Source organism: Staurois parvus, unplaced genomic scaffold (genome assembly GCF_062004578.1).
Source record: "Staurois parvus isolate SC_StPar_1 unplaced genomic scaffold, SC_StPar_1.0 ptg000941l, whole genome shotgun sequence".
NCBI classification, from domain to species: Eukaryota; Metazoa; Chordata; class Amphibia; order Anura; family Ranidae; genus Staurois; species Staurois parvus.
In genome coordinates, this window is record NW_028318737.1 from 691,208 (window position 1) to 714,718 (window position 23,511).

Here is a 23,511-nt window from a genome sequence, read left to right on the forward strand (position 1 = left end):
TCATGACTAAATCATGCAGTAAATAAGGAAGTGCAGTACTTCTTGTGTTGGGAAGATGGCAATGAGTGATAAAGGGGGTGGGGACCCTCGTCCTATAATCCCCTCATCACTGTCCCTCCTATAAAAGACAGTTCTGGTTGTTTCTTAACTCTCTGACCTCTGGTGGGGCTCAGCCCCGCTGTTCTTCATGACTAAATCATGGAGTAAATAAGGAAGTGCAGTACTTCTTGTGTTTGGCAGATGGCGATGAGTGATAGAGGGGGTGGGGACCCTCGTCCTATAATCCCCTCATCACTGTCCCTCCTATAAAAGACAGTTCTGGTTGTTTCCTCACTCTCTGACCTCTGGTGGGGCTCAGCCCCACTGTTCTTCATGACTAAATCATGAAGTAAATAAGGAAGTGCAGTACTTCTTGTGTTGGGCAGATGGCGATGAGTGATAGAGGGGGTGGCAGCTCCCTCAGGCCTCTGCAAAGCCTTCTCCGTCCTCCGGCACAGTGAGTATCTGCTCTCCTATTCCCCACTCTGACAGCCATGCAGAGGTTCCTGAACCCCCAGAACCATCGCTGAAAGAAATAACAGCAGTCCACACTCATGGCACATCGCTCACACAGCTTACTGTGGAATATAAACGCATGAAAGAGGACATTTTATTTATCCGCCATGATATGCACAAGATGAGAGAGAGGGCGACCACCATTGAAGGCAGGGTGAGCACATTGGAGGATGAACTCCCTCCATTGTAACAAGATGTACATTCTAACACCATGAGAACATCTGAGCACCTGGCCAGATCAGAGGACATGGAGAATCACCTACGTAGGAGCAACCTTCACCTGGTAGGCTTGCCTGAGAAAGCTGAGGGAAAGAATCCTGTGGGATTTATTGAGACTTGGTTACTGAATACATTCGGCAAAGATGACCTAACACCTTTTTTCTCAGTGGAAAGAGCCTATCGGGTCCCACCCCGTCCTCCACCACCGGGGGCCCCTGACAGACCTTGTCTACTGAAACTTTTACATTACAAGGATAGAGATGTCATCCTCCATCTTGCTAGACAACCACCTGCCATGGAAATACAAGGTGCAAAAATATCTATATTTCCAGATTTCTCAGCTGAAATCCAGCGTAAGTGAGCCAGATCTACTGATGTTAAATGCCGCCTACGTGTGATCCAAGTGTCTTACTCCATGATTTATCCTGAGAAGCTACAAGTCATAATAGATGGCTCCGTACAATTCTATGACTCCACTGCAGCAGCAGCTACCTTGCTGGATAGGAATGAAAGGCGCTTATGTCCAGCTCCAGTATGACTTATCCATTGCCCAGCGTTCCCAGCTCAAATTTCTCCTTGTCTCTCCCTTAGTATGAAAGCGGAGTTCAGGGATGAGTAGATTGCCTGTTTTGCTTTAGTAACAGATGACTCTCATGGCTACACCCTTTGGAATGTCACATATAGTCCCTTTGCTTTCCCCTTCTGTTATCCTGCGGGGCGTTTTTGAGTTGACTCAGGTTTGCCCGTGTTTGGGCCTAAGCTGGTATTTTTTCTATTTTTTTCACTTGCTATGCTGTCTCTGGACTGGAAAACATCCTACGCCAATTATCGCCTACTGGAGTGTGAGAGGAGATCTATCATCTCTGGGTGTTCCCTATAATTGTATATATTGTGCTGACGATATCCCACCAAACACTTCCTTGGGACATGGAACACTACCCCTGAGGAATCACACTCCTAGTCTTCATAACCTCCTTCATAACTATGAGTAATCAAAAGGATATTGTCCTTTCTTGGAATGTCCATGGCCTGCATGACCCAAAGAAGAGAATGGCTGTCTTCACATTCCTCAGCCATCAAAACCCTTCCATTGTATGCCTTCAGGAGACTCACATGACTTTGGATGCTCTTCGTCTTTTGAAACGCTCTGAGTTCCCCCTTCAGTTCCATGCTGCACACTCTCAGTACTCTAGGGGCATGAGTATAATGGTTGTCAGAGGAGTACCTTTCATGGTTATCTCATCCAAAATAGATCCATTGGGTCGTTATATATTTCTGTTATACAGTTGGGACTCTCATTTATGTGTTCTTGCAAATATGTATGTACCTCTACCATTTCATATGGAGACGGTGAGATGTCTGTTTCAATTTATAGCCACCCATCCACAAACACCATTATTGGTAATGGGGGACATTAACACAGTTTTGGATACTTCCTTAGATCTCTTAAAAAAAATTATCCCCACTTGGCCCTAGACAAATCACTCCTTTTGTCCACCACATGAAGGAAATTGGACTCCGGGACTTATGGCGATCTCTCCACCCACTAGATGCTCAATTTTCATGTCACTCAAGCTCCCACTCCTTGCTATCCTGCATAGATTTGGCATTGGGTTCCAATCTGATTCTACCATATACACCTCAGGTGACCTCTTTAGCCAGGAGCCTATCTGATCATTCCCCAATGCGTATATCCTTGTCCCTGAAAAGGTCCTCTACATTTACATTGGGGAAGCTCAACCCATTCTGGATAACTCTCTTCACTGACTTAATGCATAAACAATTACAGGGCTTTCTATTTGGTTACAGACACTCAACGATTCCTATGATTGTTTGGGATGCTTTGAAAGCATATATTAGAGGCACGTGTATCAAAGACATTTCCAGAATGAAGACTAACTCCAGACAGTGGGAGGTTGAGGCCGGCCAAGAGAGGGGGTGCTTGCGGCACAACAGTTTCTGCGCACTGTCCAACTTCAGCATGCTAAAAATAAACATTTTTTCTTCTCAAACCTTGAGGAGGCGGAAAAGACGGGTCATATTCTCACAATCATTGCAAAAGCTCAGTAACCATCTTCTCATATCTCTTCTTCAAAACTGTCCGACTCAATTGGTCACAGATACCCCCTCCATCTTACAAGGCTTTAGATCTTTTCATGAAACGCTCTACTCTCCCAAAGTGTCTTCTGATGACTCTAGTATGTGGGAGTTTTTAACACTTCCTCAACTTACTATCCAACAAAGGCAAAAGCTTAATGCACCACTCACTCCTGAAGACTTGCAGATGGCTGGAGCTTCATACTCCAATTCCAAGGCTCTCGGCGGAGATGGGCTGCTGATGGAAATTTACAAATCTTTTGGGGGAATACTTCTACCTGAACTACTTAAAATACTCCAGGTGGCATTGGAACAGAACTCCCTCCCCATGTATGAGGCAATAATAGTCGTACTTGGAGCCGGGGAGGGACCCAACCTTAGCAGAATCCTACCGGTCCATATCGCTATTGAGCTCAGACCTCATAATTATTACTGAAGTACTGGTGACCAGACTGACTAGGGTTATCTCTACACTTATTCACCCGGATCAGTCGGGTTTCATTCAGATCTACAGCAATCAATAGTCATAGGCTTTATCTTAACCTTCAAATCCCTTCTGATAATATGGGTGATGGCGATTTTGTCTCCCGACGCTGCTAAGGTGTTTGGCAGTGTAGAATGGAGATACCTTTGGCAAGTCCTTGTGAAATTTAACCCTGGGGGACACTTTCATTTTGTGGATTTAATTATTCTATTGTGCCCATTCGGGTTAACAATGCCCTGTCCATCTCATTCACACTAGGCAGAGGGACACGGCAGGGCTGTCCTCTCTCCCCGCTGTTATTCGCTATAGTGATAGAACCTCTGGTGGCTGCCATTGGAGAGGATCCGGGTAAATGGTTTTTGTAGAGGAGAGCAGATGGAGAAAGTAGCGTTCTATGACGATGTATGACTTCTGTTTTTGGGTGATACATTTGCCTCATTGACACACCTAATGACATTAATCAGTGAATTTGGCTCCTTCTCCGGCTTCTCAATAAATTGGGATAAGTCCACCCTTCTCCCACTGGACACCCTTACACATCCCATACCACCTGAAGCTGCGCAGATGGAAATAGTGGCCTCCTTTATATATCTGGGTATTATCATTCACCCCACTCTATCGAATATACAGATCTAAACTGACATCCATTCATTAAAACATTTCAACAGAAAACAACTAGCTGGACTAAACTCCCTCGATTCGTGGTAGGGAGGTGTAACTTCATCAGAATGATCTGGGCCCCTCAATGACTTTATATTCTGCACAACGTCCTTGTTTGGATTGCTATACGGATCTTTAGAAGATTTGATATGGTGTTTGGCTCCTTAATCTGGTGGGTGCCACGCCTCGGATTAAACTAGAAACTCTACAGGAGGCTAAAGATATGGGAGGCCCTGAGGTTCCCAATCCTTCTCTTTATTATATTGTGGCCCAGTTACAACACTTTCCAGCCTGGCAGGACAATCCACACCCAGACCCGGTCAGTTCACTTCTTCTAGGGATTGTGTCCACAGATCATTTAGTGGAATGCCTGGAAGCAGGTGAGTTCAAAGCCCTAGCACAGTTCCCCACTCTAGCACTGATTGACAGAATGTGGAGCAAGGCCAAATATTATTTCCAATCTCAAGGTTTTACCACATTCACACGTATCCTTAATAACCAGAACTACCTGGAGCTTCTTAAACTGGAGGGGGTGAACTCAGTGGAAAGAGTGTCTTGAGTGGGGGAGGGGTGACAACACTAAGGGAGAAAGTGTCCTCAGAAGGGGAAGGCTGTCCCCAGTGCAGGAAAGGAGGGGAAGCGGTGTCTTCAGAGGAGGAAAAGAGAGGAATGGAGTATCTTCAGTGGAGAGGGTGTCTTTAGTGGGGGAGGGGTGTCCTCTATGGGGGAGAAAGGGGGTGTTCTTAGTGGAGGACGGGAAGGGTTTTTTGGGTAAATGACACCAGATCAAAGTCCTCCTGAGAAGTTCCTAAAAAGACAACTGTCTTGTTTATGTAAAAAGATAGCTTTAGCTGAATCTTAGAAAGCACAGCGTATTCTGAGGGGGGGGGGGGGGCTAGGAGGTAAACTGGCCCCAGCTTTGTTTATGGACAGGGAGGAGTTCAATGGTCTGTTTACACAAGTCCTAAACAAAAGCTCCATTGTTCTCCAGTTTCCTTTCTCCAGAAGGAAGAACCTGCTCTGGCTGTACAGATCACACAGGTGGAGTCTACACTGCAGTCTGCATTGTCAGCCGAGCAGCTGAAGGAGTCCAACATCTAACCGTCTACTAATCAGGCGTACTCTTGGAGCACCACCTACACAAGACTCACCTCGTCCATCTAGACTGCTCACTAGAGCTTCTTCTACAGCCTCTGACCCATCACTTCCCTCCTCTGCTGGAGGCACTTTATTAGGATCTATAGAGGGACAACTCCGGCCTCGTATTGTCCATCAGAATCAAGGAAACAGCAGAGATCCGGCCACAGGGGAGGTAGGAAACATCAATGCTGCAACAAGGGATCTCCCACTCATCCAACCATCCCAACAGATGATTCATCATCAACAGAAATAGACGGAATTGTCACCTTCTCCTCAGCTGGACTGACATCGGGGAAGATGGACCTTCTGGGGAAAGGTTTGGGCTTTAGCCCTAAAGGTATCATGAAGAAGTTGTTGTTGGCACAGGACTTGTATAGATGTCTCAGGAATATTAGATTGAAGGGACATTATTCTTGGAGAGGCGATATTGAGGGATCATCTGTAGTCACACCACTGAGTAGGTCTCTCTGAGGTTTACAGGCAAAATGGAAGTTTCCACCACCCACTACATATGCAGCAGCAGAAATGTTTCTTCATTTGGATGATAAAGATGGTGACGTATGACAGTCTATAATCAGGAACTCTGGGGTCATATCCTAATAATGGGACCATTGAGGAGAAAGGTGCATTGCCATCATTAGCAGCAAGGGGAGATATAACATTGAAGCCAGCTGATATGGGGGATGGGTGGTCATTATGGACACAGCATGTGATGACAATGAGACACTGGAGAGTGCAAAGTCTGGTGTAGCTCTGCATGGGAACCAATCAGCTTCCAGGTTTATGGTCAAAGCTTAATTGAACAAGCTGAAGTCAGAACCTGATTGGCTCCCATGCACAGCTGCCCCAGATTTTGCACACTCCAGTTTTAGTAAATCAGCCCCATTGTGTCCATCTGAGATGGTTTGTGCCAGATCCCGGGTTGTGAGTTCCATTCAGTACAATGTCTTTGGGTTCTCTTGCTAGTTGACTGCCCCCTTGTTAGTTGAGGTGTTTGTAGTCATAGAGGTGTTGGGTCATGATGGAATGATGTTGTGTCAGGTGAATGGTAGGCTCTGACCTGGTTTTATCTGCCAGCTCTGTGTTGATTCGCTGAGTTTTCTATTGTTTGTTATGTCCATCCTTGGAATTAGGGAGGACAGTATGATGTTGGAGTGAGGACATTTTTGTTGTGCGGTCTCTGTTAGTTGTAATAGTTTATTCTCAGAGGCTTCCTTTTGTCCCTGGAGGATGTTTGGGTCGGTGTGTATGATGATATGTTTGGGTCGGTGTGTATGATGATACGTTTGGGTCGGTGTGTATGATGATACGTTTGGGTCGGTGTGTATGATGATATGTTTGGGTCGGTGTGTATGATGATATGTTTGGGTCGGTGTGTATGATGATATGTTTGGGTCGGTGTGTATGATGATATGTTTGGGTCGGTGTGTATGATGATATGTTTGGGGTTGGTGAAATACACATCATTGATGACTCCTATCGCTTGTTCAGTTGTTGGACTTGAATTTAGTTGTCTCTTGTTCCTGGGAAGAGCCGTTTGGTGTTTAGATATTTCCCATTGGAGTCTATTAATAACAAAAAGAATCCGGAGTTTGTTGGCTGTTCTTGTGGTTTGATGATTGTTTGTTTGTAGGGATGGGCTTCATGTTCCAGTTGAACCTAAGTTTGATTTGAACATGGGCCGTTCGTGTGTTCAGCAAACACAAACAGTACGGGTGTTCAGTGGGCTGTTTGCTCACCATGCCCCACAATGCACTGCGCCCTGACAATGCATTATGATTGGACAAAGCAATGCACCTAACCACAAGTCAAGTGTAATACTTTGACCAATCACAGTGTGTGGTGATGTCACAGGGGGGCGGGGTATATAATGTTGGATCTACTTTGGGGGACATTTTTTAAAATGTTTATTTTTAATAAAGGACTGGTCAAAGACTGACTCCTATCACTTTTTACACTACACATTTTTTTGTGAATGGGTAGCAATACCATATACCGCCTACTCATTCACATAGGTGGGGGGCCAGGATCTTGGGGCCCCCTTGTTAAAGGGGGCTTCCAGATTCCAATAAGCCCCCCAGGCTACAGACCCCCACAACCAAAAGCTATGGATGTGGGAAAGAGGCCCTTGTCCCCATCAATGGACAAAGTGCTTTGGGGGGCTCCTGGCCTAAGGCACCCCCCCATGTTGAGGACATGTTCCCTGGTATGGTTCAGGAGAGGGGGTGCTCTCCCTCCTTCATTTCCTGACCTGCCGGGCTGCATGCTAGGATAAGGGTCTGATATGGATTTTTAGGGGACCCCCATGCCATTTTTAAAAAAATAATTGGCATGGAGGGTTCCTCTCAAAATCCATACCAGTCTTGCATGTCTCACTACTAAAATACGGCGTGATTTCATCATATAACTCATGCCGGATATTAGTAACTGAGCGGGATCTTCATACTCAGATGCGGTAAGACACCTCTCAGTCCTTCATGTTTGACATTCATTGTAGAACATTCTGTAGGTTCGGATGTTTGACCGCGACCTGAACAGGGGGGTGTTCGGCCATCACTATTTGTGGTCTCAGGATTAGTAGAGTTGTCTTGGCTATTGCTGGTCTTTGTTACATTTCGGAAGCTGATTGGTCTCACCGGTCTGTTGTTCCTTGATGGGTACTTTGTATAAATCATCCTCTTTGATTCTCTTTCCTGATTGTTGAACTCCATTTGTATCTTTGGTGTCATTATCTCTTCCCTCAGTTGAGGGTTTTCTTGGTGTAATTGTTACATTTTAGACTGAATTTCTAGGATAGATCTTTGGGGGTAGTTTTAGTGTTTTTTTAGCTCTTCTCTCAGCTTCTCATTTACATTTTCTCACTTGTCTTTGAAGTTTTTCTTTTAATTGAACAAAGTCTCTCCCTAGCTGAGATTAAGCTGGTAATTTTTGGATTCTTAGATGTACTTTCTGAACGAACCTGCAAATCGAATCCAAGCATTCTGGTTATCAACTCATACTCCCACCAGGCATGGATTGAGCAGGTGAACCCCATAATAATACATGAAAACCTAACTTCTCCTAGGAGACTTATGGCTCTCTGGCAGAACTGGCTGGATACTCCGGTACTCACTCCCCATACTTCATTTGTCATAGCTTTTTATAGGTTTACCTTTTTTAGGCCCCTAAAAATGGACCCGGCCAACTGTACCCTACTAAATGGTGACTACATTGGAGGCCGATACTTGGTGTATGATCCTGTAGACACAGGCCTACTTGAATGGAGTCAGCTATCTATGTATGTACTGGAGAGAGTTACTTGCCATGTACAGGTGAATTGTTCTACGTTGCTTCTTATTTCTCTTTTCATTTGTTTATAGAAAGTAAAAGTGACACCAGAGACAAAGCAAGTTATTGTTCTGTATGATCTGTAACATTGCCACAACTGCCTATACATTAGAATGTATGACTCCATTGTCTGGGCTGAATGTTGGATATACTGTGTGCACTTAAACTGTCTTAAATACAATTTAATGTAATAAAAAAATATATTTTATATATATACAGTGGGGATTGAAAGTTTGGGCACCCCAACTAAAAATTGGTATTAATGTGCATAAAGAAGCCAAGGAAAGATGGAAAAATCTCCAAAAGGCATCAAATTACAGATTAGACATTCTTATAATATGTCAACAAAAGTTAGATTTTATTTCCATCATTTACACTTTAAAAATAACAGAAAACAAAAAAATGGCGTCTGCAAAAGTATGGGCCCCCTGCAGAATTTATAGCATGTACTGCCCCCTTTGCAAAGCTGAGACCTGCCAGTGTCATGGATTGTTCTCAATCATCGTCTGGGAAGACCAGGTGATGTCAATCTCAAAGGTTTTAAATGTCCAGACTCATCTGACCTTGCCCCAACAATCAGCACCATGGGTTCTTCTAAGCAGTTGTCTAGAAAACTGAAACTGAAAATAGTTGACGCTCACAAGCTGGAGAAGGCTATAAGAAGATAGCAAAGCGTTTTCAGATGTCAGTATCCTCTGTTCGGAATGTAATTAAGAAATGGCAGTCATCAGGAACAGTGGAAGTTAAAGCAAGATCTGGAAGACCAAGAAAAATATCAGACAGAATAGCTCGCAGGATTGTGAGAAAAACAATTCAAAACCCACGTTTGACGGCACGATCCCTCCAGAAAGATCTGGCAGACACTGGAGTTGTGTTCACTATTCCACTATAAAGAGATACTTGTACAAATATGGTCTTCATGGAAGAGTCATCAGAAGGAAACCTCTTCTACGTCCTCACCACAAAAATCATCGTCTGAACTTTGCAAATGAACATATAGACAAGCCTGATGCATTTTGGAAACAAGTTCTGTGGACCGATGAGGTTAAAATTGAACTTTTTGGCCGGAATGAGCAAAGGTACGTTTGGAGAAGAAGGGGCACAGAATTTAATGAAAAGAACCTCTGTCCAACTGTGAAGCATGGGGTTGGATCAATCATGCTTTGGGGTTGTGTTGCAGCCAGTGGCACAGGGAACATGTCACGAGTAGAAGGAAAAATGGATTCAATACAATTTCAGCAAATTTTGGATGGTAACTTGATGCCATCTGTGAAAAAGCTGAAGTTAAAGAGAGGATGGCTTCTACAAATGGGTAATGATCCTAAACACACCTCGAAATCCACGGGGGATTAAATCAAGAGGCGTAAACTGAAGGTTTTGCCATGGCCTTCACAATCTCCTGACCTCAACATAATTGAAGATCTATGGATAGACCTTAAAAGAGAAGTGCGTGACAGGCAGCCCAGAAATCTCAGAGAACTGGAAGACTTTTGTAAGGAAGAATGGGCAAAGATACCTCAAACAAGAATTGAAAGACTCTTGGCTGGCTACAAAAAGCGTTTACAAGCCGTGATACTTGCCAAAGGGGGCAGTACAAGATATTAACTCTGCAGGGTGCCCAAACTTTTGCGGACGCCATTTTTTTGTTTTTTGTTATTTTGAAAGTGTAAATGATGGAAATAAAATCTAACTTTTGTTGACATATTATAAGAATGTCTAATCTGTAATTTGATGCCTTTTGGAGATTTCTCCATCTTTCCTTGGCTTCTTTATGCACATTAATACAAATTTTTAGCTGGGGTGCCCAAACTTTCCATCCCCTCTGTATATACTCATATATATATATATACAGTATATATATATATATATATATATAGAGATGAGCGAATCGAAGTATCCGAAGTGGAATTCGAGTCGAATATCGGAAAAATTTCGATTCGTGCCGAATCCGAAAAACAGCCTAATTCGGACGCGCGAATCGAAATTTTTCCGAAAATGGCGGCTGACATGTGCGGCGACGGAGCGGGGATGTCGGGGAAGGCGCGCAGACAAGGCGCGCTGCCCCATAATGCATTCCTCAACGACATGTGATCGCATCAGCCAATCAGCAGCCAGCCAGCCAGCACTGTGTAATGGTCGAGGTATATATAGCGGCCATTTTGGAAATCTTCATTTGCCTGCAGTCATTGAACAGAGGCAGACCGCTCTGTACTAGGGACAGGGACAGAGTTAGGGCCACAGAAACGAGAATTGGGGACAGAGAGAAGTTACTTAGGGACAGAGAACCATTACTCAGGGACACAGACTTGTTAATGAGGGCCACAGAATCGTTATTTAGGGACAAAGAAACGCTAGTTAGGGCCACAGAATTCATACTCAGGGACAGACAGAATTGTTACTCAGTGCCAGAGAATTGTTACTTAGGGCCACAGAAACGTTATTAGGGCCACAGAATTTTTACTCAGGGACAGACAGAATTGTTACTGAGTGCCAGAGAATTGTTACTCAGGGACAGACAGAATTGTTACTGAGTGCCAGAGAATTCTTACTCAGGGCCACAGAATTCATTCTCAGGGACAGACAGAATTGTTACTGAGTGCCAGAGAATTGTTACTCAGGGACAGACAGAATTGTTACTGAGTGCCAGAGAATTGTTACTCAGGGACAGACAGAATTGTTACTGAGTGCCAGAGAATTGTTACTCAGGGACAGACAGAATTGTTACTGAGTGCCAGAGAATTGTTACTCAGGGACAGACAGAATTGTTACTGAGTGCCAGAGAATTGTTACTCAGGGACAGACAGAATTGTTACTGAGTGCCAGAGAATTGTTACTCAGGGACAGACAGAATTGTTACTGAGTGCCAGAGAATTGTTACTCGCACAGACACAAAATTGTTACTTGCACAGACACAGAATTGTTACTCGCACAGACACAGAATTGTTACTCAGGGCCACAGAATTCATACTCAGGGACAGACAGAATTGTTACTGAGTGCCAGAGAATTGTTACTCAGGGACAGACAGAATTGTTACTGAGTGCCAGAGAATTGTTACTCAGGGACAGACAGAATTGTTACTGAGTGCCAGAGAATTGTTACTCGCACAGACACAAAATTGTTACTTGCACAGACACAGAATTGTTACTCGCACAGACACAGAATTGTTACTCAGGGCCACAGAATTCATACTCAGGGACAGACAGAATTGTTACTGAGTGCCAGAGAATTGTTACTCAGGGACAGACAGAATTGTTACTGAGTGCCAGAGAATTGTTACTCAGGGACAGACAGAATTGTTACTGAGTGCCAGAGAATTGTTACTCGCACAGACACAAAATTGTTACTTGCACAGACACAGAATTGTTACTCGCACAGACACAGAATTGTTACTCAGGGCCACAGAATTCATACTCAGGGACAGACAGAATTGTTACTGAGTGCCAGAGAATTGTTACTCAGGGACAGACAGAATTGTTACTGAGTGCCAGAGAATTGTTACTCAGGGACAGACAGAATTGTTACTGAGTGCCAGAGAATTGTTACTCGCACAGACACAAAATTGTTACTTGCACAGACACAGAATTGTTACTCGCACAGACACAGAATTGTTACTCAGGGCCACAGAATTCATACTCAGGGACAGACAGAATTGTTACTGAGTGCCAGAGAATTGTTACTCAGGGACAGACAGAATTGTTACTGAGTGCCAGAGAATTGTTACTCAGGGACAGACAGAATTGTTACTGAGTGCCAGAGGATTGTTACTCGCACAGACACAAAATTGTTACTTGCACAGACACAGAATTGTTACTCGCACAGACACAGAATTGTTACTCAGGGCCACAGAATTCATACTCAGGGACAGACAGAATTGTTACTGAGCGCCAGAGAATTGTTACTCAGGGACAGACAGAATTGTTACTGAGTGCCAGAGAATTGTTACTCAGGGACAGACAGAATTGTTACTGAGTGCCAGAGAATTGTTACTCAGGGACAGACAGAATTGTTACTGAGTGCCAGAGAATTGTTACTCAGGGACAGACAGAATTGTTACTGAGTGCCAGAGAATTGTTACTCGCACAGACACAAAATTGTTACTTGCACAGACACAGAATTGTTACTCGCACAGACACAGAATTGTTACTCAGGGCCACAGAATTCATACTCAGGGACAGACAGAATTGTTACTGAGTGCCAGAGAATTGTTACTCAGGGACAGACAGAATTGTTACTGAGTGCCAGAGAATTGTTACTCAGGGACAGACAGAATTGTTACTGAGTGCCAGAGAATTGTTACTCGCACAGACACAAAATTGTTACTTGCACAGACACAGAATTGTTACTCGCACAGACACAGAATTGTTACTCAGGGCCACAGAATTCATACTCAGGGACAGACAGAATTGTTACTGAGCGCCAGAGAATTGTTACTCAGGGACAGACAGAATTGTTACTGAGTGCCAGAGAATTGTTACTCAGGGACAGACAGAATTGTTACTGAGTGCCAGAGAATTGTTACTCAGGGACAGACAGAATTGTTACTGAGTGCCAGAGAATTGTTACTCAGGGACAGACAGAATTGTTACTGAGTGCCAGAGAATTGTTACTCGCACAGACACAAAATTGTTACTTGCATAGACACAGAATTGTTACTCGCGCAGACACAGAATTGTTACTCAGGGCCACAGAATTCATACTCAGGGACAGACAGAATTGTTACTGAGTGCCAGAGAATTGTTACTCAGGGACAGACAGAATTGTTACTGAGTGCCAGAGAATTGTTACTCAGGGACAGACAGAATTGTTACTGAGTGCCAGAGAATTGTTACTCAGGGACAGACAGAATTGTTACTGAGTGCCAGAGAATTGTTACTCGCACAGACACAAAATTGTTACTTGCACAGACACAGAATTGTTACTCGCACAGACACAGAATTGTTACTCAGGGCCACAGAATTCATACTCAGGGACAGACAGAATTGTTACTGAGCGCCAGAGAATTGTTACTCAGGGACAGACAGAATTGTTACTGAGTGCCAGAGAATTGTTACTCAGGGACAGACAGAATTGTTACTGAGTGCCAGAGAATTGTTACTCAGGGACAGACAGAATTGTTACTGAGTGCCAGAGAATTGTTACTCAGGGACAGACAGAATTGTTACTGAGTGCCAGAGAATTGTTACTCGCACAGACACAAAATTGTTACTTGCACAGACACAGAATTGTTACTCGCACAGACACAGAATTGTTACTCAGGGCCACAGAATTCATACTCAGGGACAGACAGAATTGTTACTGAGTGCCAGAGAATTGTTACTCAGGGACAGACAGAATTGTTACTGAGTGCCAGAGAATTGTTACTCAGGGACAGACAGAATTGTTACTGAGTGCCAGAGAATTGTTACTCGCACAGACACAAAATTGTTACTTGCACAGACACAGAATTGTTACTCGCACAGACACAGAATTGTTACTCAGGGCCACAGAATTCATACTCAGGGACAGACAGAATTGTTACTGAGTGCCAGAGAATTGTTACTCAGGGACAGACAGAATTGTTACTGAGTGCCAGAGAATTGTTACTCAGGGACAGACAGAATTGTTACTGAGTGCCAGAGAATTGTTACTTGCACAGACACAAAATTGTTACTTGCACAGACACAGAATTGTTACTCGCACAGACACAGAATTGTTACTCGCACAGACACAGAATTGTTACTCAGGGCCACAGAATTCATACTCAGGGACAGACAGAATTGTTACTGAGTGCCAGAGAATTGTTACTCAGGGACACCTAATCGTTGAATTAAATAGTATGTCAGACAACATGCAGAGGAGTGGCAGAGGAGGCAATGTTTTAGGAGCGAGCAGACGTGGCAGCAGAGGAAGGGGTCGAGGCAGCAGTATTCGCAGCCAGAGGCCAGTGCTCCCGGTGTCATCCAGCGGTCGTGTCTCCACCGACAACCCTGCCGTCATTGATTGGTTGGCTCGGTCGTCTTCCTCTTCCCAGGTCACCTCTGACACCTACAGCCAACGGTCGGTGGGTACGTCAGACACAACCGTTAGTTGGCATGGCCCGGGACCAAGCCCACTGAAATCACGTGTCCTCTACCTGCCCCTGTCCTTTGCTGTTCCCTCACCAAGCGAAGTATCGCATGCTGTGGGCTCAGCCCCACTGTACAGTGAGGAAGAGCTAACAGAGGGCGGTCAGGAACGGGGGGAGACATCGGCCTTTTCAGCAGCCAAGCGAACAAGTACTGGCGAGGAGAGTGGCTCGGTAGCCGGTCTAGAGACAGGTCTGTCTCCTGACCCAGACGCAGCCGAGGGGGCTAGTAGTGAGGCGGAGACCCTACTTGATGATGAGGAGGTTGATCGCACTTGGCAGCCTCGTCGTCATCAGGCAATTTCTTCCGCATCATCAGGAGAAGAGGGTGGCAGCTTGGCAGCGAGCAAAACAGTCGGTGGGTTGCCCAGGAGACAGCAGCAGGGTCGCATCAGTGTCAGTGGAGCCAAACGTCCACGGAGTAGAGCACCAGCTCCACTGCAGCCTACCACCACGGCCAGTAGTGGTGCCGGTGCGCACGGAGGAAGTAGCAGTCAGCCAGTGAAGAGTAGCGGGGGCAAAGTTTCCTACTCGGTGGTGTGGCAATTTTTCCTCAAGCCGCCCGAGGAAGTAAACGTAGCCGTATGTCGACTATGTGGCCAGAAATGCAAGCGTGGCCAGGGGGCCCATGTTGGGACTACAGCGTTGCGTCAGCATATGCAGCGTCACCATTCGGTGGCCTGGGAAAACCGTGATAAACATACGGCGGTTCTGCCTGCCCCAGCCCCCGCTCCATCACCCGCTCCGTTACTTGCTCCGTCACCCGACGTCGTCAATCGCCCTCTATCAGCCAGTCAAGGCTCCAACACCTCTGCTGAGGGGAGTTGTCGCTCATTGGCATCTTCCGCTCGTTCAGATGCTCCTTCTCCTGCTACTCCTCTTCTCGGATTCCGTCAACAGTCTTTCTTGGAATCCGTATCCAAGAGACAACAGTTTGCGAGCACGCACCCGACGGTGCAAAAGCTGAACGTCCTCCTGTCCAAGTTGCTGGTGCTGCAGTCCCTCCCTTTCCAACTGGTGGACTCAGCACCTTTCCGAGAAATGATGGCTTGTGCCGCGCCGCGGTGGAGAGTGCCAAGCCGTCATTTCTTTGCCCAAAAGGCAGTGCCAGCCCTGCATTCACATGTAGAAGAGATGGTGGGCCAGTCTTTGAGCATGTCGGTCTCTGCCAAAGTGCACGGCAGCGCCGACGTGTGGAGCTGTAACTACGGTCAGGGACAGTACATGTCATTTACGGCCCACTGGGTGAACGTGGTGCCGGCACAGCCGCACCAGCAACTTGGACAGGTCACGACGCTTTTGCCTCCACGTTTGCACGTCCTTGGTCCAGCAAGCATGTCCGCCTCTACCACCTCTTTTTCCGCCGTGTCCTCAGCCGCCACCCCCGTGCCAAGTCCCATTACCCGACCGGCATATCACATGTGCAGGGCGCAACGGTGTCACGCTGTGCTGCACCTGGTATGCCTTGGCGAACGTAGTCACACAGGGGAGGAACTGCTGAGTGTAATGAACAGAGAAATCGACAGATGGCTGTCTCCGCGCAAACTAAAAATCGGAACCATGTTGACTGACAACGGAAAGAACATGGTGTCTGCTCTGCGTCAAGGAAGGTTGTGCCATGCGCCATGCATGGCTCACGTGTTCAATCTGGTTGTCAAGCGGTTCCTAAAATCCACCATCCCACTGCAAGACATCCTTAAAATGTCACGTAAACTGTGCATGCATTTCAGCCATTCCTACACCGCAAAGAACACCCTCATTGAGCTGCAGCGGCAGAACGGAATTCCACAGCATCGCCTGATCTGCGACGTTGCAACAAGGTGGAATTCAACCCTACACATGTTAGACCGCCTTTACGAGCAGCGAAAGGCCATCACCGATTTCCTGATGTTACAAGCGGATAAAGGTACTCCCCTGTGTAACTTAGATGTCAGCCATTGGCAGCTCATGCGTGACACCTGCCGCTTGCTCAGGCCCTTTGAGGAGGCCACGCTATTCGTGAGTCGGCAGGACTATGGGATGAACGACGTCATTCCTCTGTTGCACGTCCTGGAACAAATGCTGTTAACAATGGCTGGTCAGGGTGCGGTAGACGTGGCGCACAGATCTCAACGCCACATGACCCCTGTGGGGGCAGGACAGGAAGAAGAGGAGGAGGTAGAGGAGGACATTTGTGCTCAGGAATTATTGAGTGAAATGGGTGGTTTTTCCACTCAGCGGACAGGAGTGGAGGAGCAGGAGCATCTGGTAGAGGAGGAGGAGGAGGAGACAGAGGACCCAGACGCACCGTGGCAGTATGCTGTGGAGATGGAGGCAGGGAGTCCCTCGCATTCCTTGGCACAAATGGCCCATAGCATGCTCGGTTGCTTGCGTAGCGACAGCCGAATAATAACCATCAGACAGAGGGATGACTTTTGGCTGTCCACCTTGTTGGACCCTCGCTACCGGTCCAAAATGGTGGCCTTTTTCACACCTGCTGAGAGGGAGGCCAAAATTACGTACTATAAAAACCACCTATGTAGTCAGTTGGTCTCTGCCTTTGTGCGCCAACGTCCATCCTCAGACACTGTGGGCCCTGTGCGCTCGCGTTCCGCTGGCATGGCAGCAGGGGAGGGGTGGGGTGGTAGGAGCAGTGGCAGCTCCACCAGCAGCGGCTGCCTCAGTCTGCAGTCGATGATGAGTAGCTTTCTTCACCAGCGCAGTGAGGAAACTACTAACCAGCCGCAGCAGCAGCAGCAGCATCAGGTGGACCTGGAGCAGGAGCTCAAACAACAGGCTTGGGCCTACTTGGACAGCACCCTGCCAACCGAGGTAGACAATCCCCTTGACTACTGGGCAACGAAACTTGACCTTTGGCCCCAACTAGCTGAATTTGCCCTTGAAAGGCTGTCATGCCCGGCCAGTAGCGTGGCATCGGAGCGCGTGTTTAGTGCGGCAGGAGGTATTGTAACTCCGCGGAGGACACGACTGTCCACCCAAAGTGTGGAGAGACTCACGTTTGTGAAAATGAATCAGGCGTGGATTAGTCTGGATTTCAAACCACCAGTTCCTGACACAACTGACTAAATCCGCCATGAATCATGCCTCAAACATGTGCCACTTTCAGGTCTCCTCACACTGCTGGTGTGTTAAATTTTTTGACATAGGGTGCAGGCAGATTACGGGCCTCCTATAGCTGCTGCCAGGCCCCTAATCTGCCATGGGCCCCTATATACCGCCTCCTCATGCTGCTGCCAAGTCCAGAGTCTGTCATGGGTCCCTGTACGGCCTCCCATTGCTGCTGTCTCCATCGCCACACTCTGCTGCCATGTGCCACTTTCAGGTCTCTTCACACTGCTGGTGTGTTAAATTTTTTGACATAGGGTGCAGGCAGATTACGGGCCTCACATAGCTGCTGCCAGGCCCCTAATCTGCCATGGGCCCCTATATACCGCCTCCTCATGCTGCTGCCAAGTCTAGAGTCTCTCATGGGTCCCTGTACGGCCTCCCATTGCTGCTGTCTCCATCGCCACACTCTGCTGCCATGTGCCACTTTCAGGTCTCTTCACACTGCTGGTGTGTTAAATTTTTTGACATAGGGTGCAGGCAGATTACGGGCCTCACATAGCTGCTGGCAGGCCCCTAATCTGCCATGGGCCCCTATATACCGCCTCCTCATGCTGCTGCCAAGTCCAGAGTCTGTCATGGTCCCTGTACGGCCTCCCATTGCTGCTGTCTCCATCGCCACACTCTGCTGCCATGTGCCACTTTCAGGTCTCTTCACACTGCTGGTGTGTTTAATTTTTTGACATAGGGTGCAGGCAGATTACGGGCCTCACATAGCTGCTGCCAGGCCCCTAATCTGCCATGGGCCCCTATATACCGCCTCCTCATGCTGCTGCCAAGTCCAGAGTCTCTCATGGGTCCCTGTACGGCCTCCCATTGCTGCTGTCTCCATCGCCACACTCTGCTGCCATGTGCCACTTTCAGGTCTCTTCACACTGCTGGTGTGTTAAATTTTTTGACATAGGGTGCAGGCAGATTACGGGCCTCACATAGCTGCTGCCAGGCCCCTAATCTGCCATGGGCCCCTATATACCGCCTCCTCATGCTGCTGCCAAGTCCAGAGTCTGTCATGGTCCCTGTACGGCCTCCCATTGCTGCTGTCTCCATCGCCACACTCTGCTGCCATGTGCCACTTTCAGGTCTCTTCACACTGCTGGTGTGTTAAATTTTTTGACATAGGGTGCAGGCAGATTACGGGCCTCACATAGCTGCTGCCAGGCCCCTAATCTGCCATGGGCCCCTATATACCGCCTCCTCATGCTGCTGCCAAGTCCAGAGTCTGTCATGGTCCCTGTACGGCCTCCCATTGCTGCTGTCTCCATCGCCACACTCTGCCATGTGCCACTTTCAGGTCTCTTCACACTGCTGGTGTGTTGAATTTTTTGACATAGGGTGCTGGCAGATTACGGGCCTCCTATAGCTGCTGCCAGGCCCCTAATCTGCCATGGGCCCCTATATACCGCCTCCTCATGCTGCTGCCAAGTCCAGAGTCTGTCATGGGTCCCTGTACGGCCTCCCATTGCTGCTGTCTCCATCGCCACACTCTGCCATGTGCCACTTTCAGGTCTCCTCACACACTGCTGGTGTGTTGAATTTTTTGACATAGGGTGCTGGCAGATTACGGGCCTCCTATAGCTGCTGCCAGGCCCCTAATCTGCCGTAGGCCCCTATATACCGCCTCCTCATGCTGCTGCCAGGTCCAGAGTCTCTCATGGGTCCCTGTACGGCCTCCCATTGCTGCTGTCTCCATCGCCACACTCTGCCATGTGCCACTTTCAGGTCTCCTCACACTGCTGGTGTGTTCCATTTTTTGTCATAGGGTGCTGGCAGATTATGGGCCTCCCATAACTGCTGCCAGGCCCCTAATCTGCCATGGGCCCCTATACCGACTCCTCATGCTGTGACGTTGCAACAACGTGGAATTCAACCCTACATATGTTAGACCGCCTTTACGAACAGCAAAAGGCCATCACAGATTTCCTGATGTTAAAAGCAGATAAAGGTACTCCCTGTGTAACTTAGATGTCAGCCATTGGCAGCTCATGCGTGACACCTGCGCTTGCTCAGGCCCTTTGAGGAGGCCACGCTATTCGTGAGTCGGCAGGACTATGGGATGAACGACGTCATTCCTCTGTTGCACGTCCTGGAACAAATGCTGTTAACAATGGCTGGTCAGGGTGCGGTAGACGTGGCGCACAGATCTCAACGCCACATGGCCCCTGTGGGGGCAGGACTGGAAGAAGAGGAGGAGGTAGAGGAGGACATTGGTGCTCAGGAATTATTGAGTGAAATGGGTGGTTTTTCCACTCAGCGGACAGGAGTGGAGGAGCAGGAGCATCTGGTAGAGGAGGAGGAAGAGGAGACAGAGGACCTAGACGCACCGTGGCAGTATGCTGTGGAGATGGAGGCAGGGAGTCCCTCGCATTCCTTGGCACAAATGGCCCATAGCATGCTCGGTTGCTTGCGTAGCGACAGCCGAATAATAACCATCAGACAGAGGGATGACTTTTGGCTGTCCACCTTGTTGGACCCTCGCTACCGTTCAAAAATGGTGGCCTTTTTCACACCTGCTGAGAGGGAGGCCAAAATAACGTACTATAAAAAACACCTATGTAGTCAGCTGGTCTCTGCCTGTCTGCGCCAACGTCCATCCTCAGACACTGTGGGCCCTGTGCGCTCGTGTTCCGCTGCCATGGCAGCAGGGGAGGGGTGGGGTGGTAGGAGCAGTGGCAGCTCCACCAGCAGCGGCTGCCTCAGTCTGCAGTCGATGATGAGTAGCTTTCTTCACCAGCGCAGTGAGGAAACTACTAACCAGCCGCAGCAGCAGCAGCAGCATCAGGTGGACCTGGAGCAGGACCTCAAACAACAGGCTTAGGCCTACTTGGACAGCACCCTGCCAACCGAGGTAGACAATCCCCTTGACTACTGGGCAACGAAACTTGACCTTTGGCCCCAACTAGCTGAATTTGCCCTTGAAAGGCTGTCATGCCCGGCCAGTAGCGTGGCATCGGAGCGCGTGTTTAGTGCGGCAGGAGGTATTGCAACTCCGCGGAGGACACGACTGTCCACCCAAAGTGTGGAGAGACTCACGTTTGTGAAAATGAATCAGGCGTGGATTAGTCTGGATTTCAAACCACCAGTTCCTGACACAACTGACTAAATCCGCCATGAATCATGCCCCAAACATGTGCCACTTTCAGGTCTCCTCACACTGCTGGTGTGTTCCATTTTTTGTCATAGGGTGCTGGCAGATTACGGGCCTCCCATAGCTGCTGCCAGGCCCCTAATCTGCCATGGGCCCCTATACCGCCTCCTCATGCTGCTGCCAAGTCCAGAGTCTCTCATGGGTCCCTGTACGGCCTCCCATTGCTGCTGCCTCCATCGCCACACTCTGCCATGTGCCACTTTCAGGTCTCCTCACACTGCTGGTGTGTTCCATTTTTTGTCATAGGGTGCTGGCAGATTACGGGCCTCCCATAGCTGCTGCCAGGCCCCTAATCTGCCATGGGCCCCTATACCGCCTCCTCATGCTGCTGCCAGGTCCAGAGTCTCTCATGGGTCCCTGTACGGCCTCCCATTGCTGCTGTCTCCATCGCCACACTCTGCCATGTGCCACTTTCAGGTCTCCTCACACTGCTGGTGGGTTCCATTTTTTGTCATAGGGTGCTGGCAGATTACGGGCCTCCCATAGCTGCTGCCAGGCCCGTAATCTGCCATGGGCCCCCGTACCGACTCCTCATGCTGCTGCCAGGCCCGTAATCTGTCATGGGCCCCTGTTGTCGCTTGTTGGCATATTCCGCTCGTTCAGATGCTCCTTCTCCTGCTACTCATCTTCACGGATTCCGTCAGCAGTCTTTCTTGGAATCCGTTTCCAAGAGACAACAGTTTGCGAGCACGCACCCGACGGTGCAGAAGCTGAACGTCCTCCTGTCCAAGTTGCTGCTGCCAGGCTCGTAATCTGTCATGCGCCCCTGTACCGCCTCCTCATGCTGCTGCCAGGTCCAGAGTGTGTCATGGGCCCCCGTACCGACTCCTCATGCTGCTGCCAGGCCCGTAATCTGTCATGGGCCCCTGTACCGCCTCCCCATGCTGCTGCCAGGTCCAGAGTGTGTCATGGGTCCCTGTACGGCCTCCCATTGCTGCTGCCAGGCCCGTAATCTGCCATGGGCCCCTGTACCGACTCCTCATGCTGCTGCCAGGCCCGTAATCTGTCATGGGCCCCTGTACCGCCTCCTCATGCTGCTGCCAGGTCCAGAGTGTGTCATGGGTCCCTGTACGGCCTCCCATTGCTGCTGTCTCTATCGCCACACTCTGCCATGTGCCACTTTCAGGTCTCCTCACACTGCTGGTGGTTTCCATTTTTGTCATAGGGTGCTGTATGGCCTCCCATTGCTGCTGCCTCCACCGCCACACTGTGGCTCCACACTCTGGTTTTGGCCCCGTGACTGCCCAAATGAGTGAAGTGTGCGGTGATTCTAAGATCGACGGCACTCATCTGCATGTCATACTGACTGACAGTATTATTTCTCTTCCCCAGCAGACTCCAAGGGCATTTAAATTAAAGGTACAGTGTTCTGCACTAATATTAAGTCTCTCTGAAGCCTAGAAACACCCTTTTTTAAGTTAAATTCACAGCGAATTTATTCGACTCGAATCGAATATTGTCCACGAATTCGCCGAATCAGTCGAATCGAATTTTTCATTTCTTCGCTCATCTCTATATATATATATACATACATACATACAGTGAGGAACAGAGGTATTTGAACACCCTGCGATTTTGCAAGTTCTCCCACTTAGAAATCATGGAGGGGTCTGACATTCACATTGTAGGTGCATTCCCACTCTGAGAGACAGAATTTTAAAAAGAATTCAGGAAATCCCATTGTATGATTTGTAAAGAATGTATTTGTCTCGCACGGCTGAACATAAGTATTTGAACACCTAAGAAACAGCAAGAATTCTGGCTCTCAGAGACCTGTTACTGTGCCTTTAAAAAGCCCCCCTCTACTCCACTCATTAATCTAACTTAGTAGCACCTGTCTGAGCTCTTTAAAGACACCTGTCCACCCCACAGTCAGTCAGACGCCAACTACTACCATGGGCAAGACCAAAAAGCTGTCAAAAGACACCAGAGACAAAACTGTGGACCTCCACAAGGCTGGAAAGGGTTACGGGGCAATTGTCAAGCAGCTTGGTGAAAATAGATCAACTGTTGGAGCAATTGTTAGAAAATGGAAGAGGCTAAAGATGACTGTCAGTCTCCCTCGGACTGGGGCTCCATGCAAGATGTCACCTCGTGGGGTATCACTGATGAGAAGAAAGGTGAGGAATCAGCCCAGAACTACAAGGGAGCAGCTGGTCAATGACATGAAGAGAGCTGGGACCACAGTTTCAAAGGTCGCTGTCAATAGAACACTACGCCGTCATGGTTTCAAATCATGCATTGCACGGAAGGTTCTCCTGCTCAAGTCATCACATGTCCAGGCCCGTCTGAAGGTTCCCCTGCTCAAGTCATCACATGTCCAGGCCCGTCTGAAGGTTCCCCTGCTCCAGTCATCACATGTCCAGGCCCGTCTGAAGTTTGCCAATGACCATCTGGATGATCCAGAGGAGGCATGGGAGAAAGTCATGTGGTCAGATGAGACCAAAGTAGAACTTTTTGGTCTAAACTTCACTCGTTGTGTTTTGAGGAAAAAGGATGATTTGCATCCCAAGAACACCATCCCTATTGTGAAGCATGGGGGTGGTAACATCATGCTTTGGGGGTCCTTTTCTGCGAAGGGGACAGGGACGACTTCACTGTATTAAGGAGAGGATGAATGGGGCCATTTATTGTGAGATTTTCAGCAACAACCTCCTTCCCTCAGTCAGAGCATT

At 48.0% G+C, this 23,511-nt stretch overlaps 1 protein-coding gene across 1 annotated transcript in view; it reads left to right on the top strand.

The window, feature by feature from the left end:
* The first annotated feature begins 766 nt into the window (after window positions 1-766).
* LOC149441849 (uncharacterized) overlaps window positions 767-23,511 on the top strand; it is an 82,722-nt gene continuing 59,977 nt past the window's right edge. The window contains exon 1 of the mRNA XM_089656832.1: window positions 767-1,127. Within this exon, the coding sequence (XP_089512958.1) occupies window positions 767-1,127 (361 nt within the window). The remainder of the gene's footprint in view (window positions 1,128-23,511) is intronic.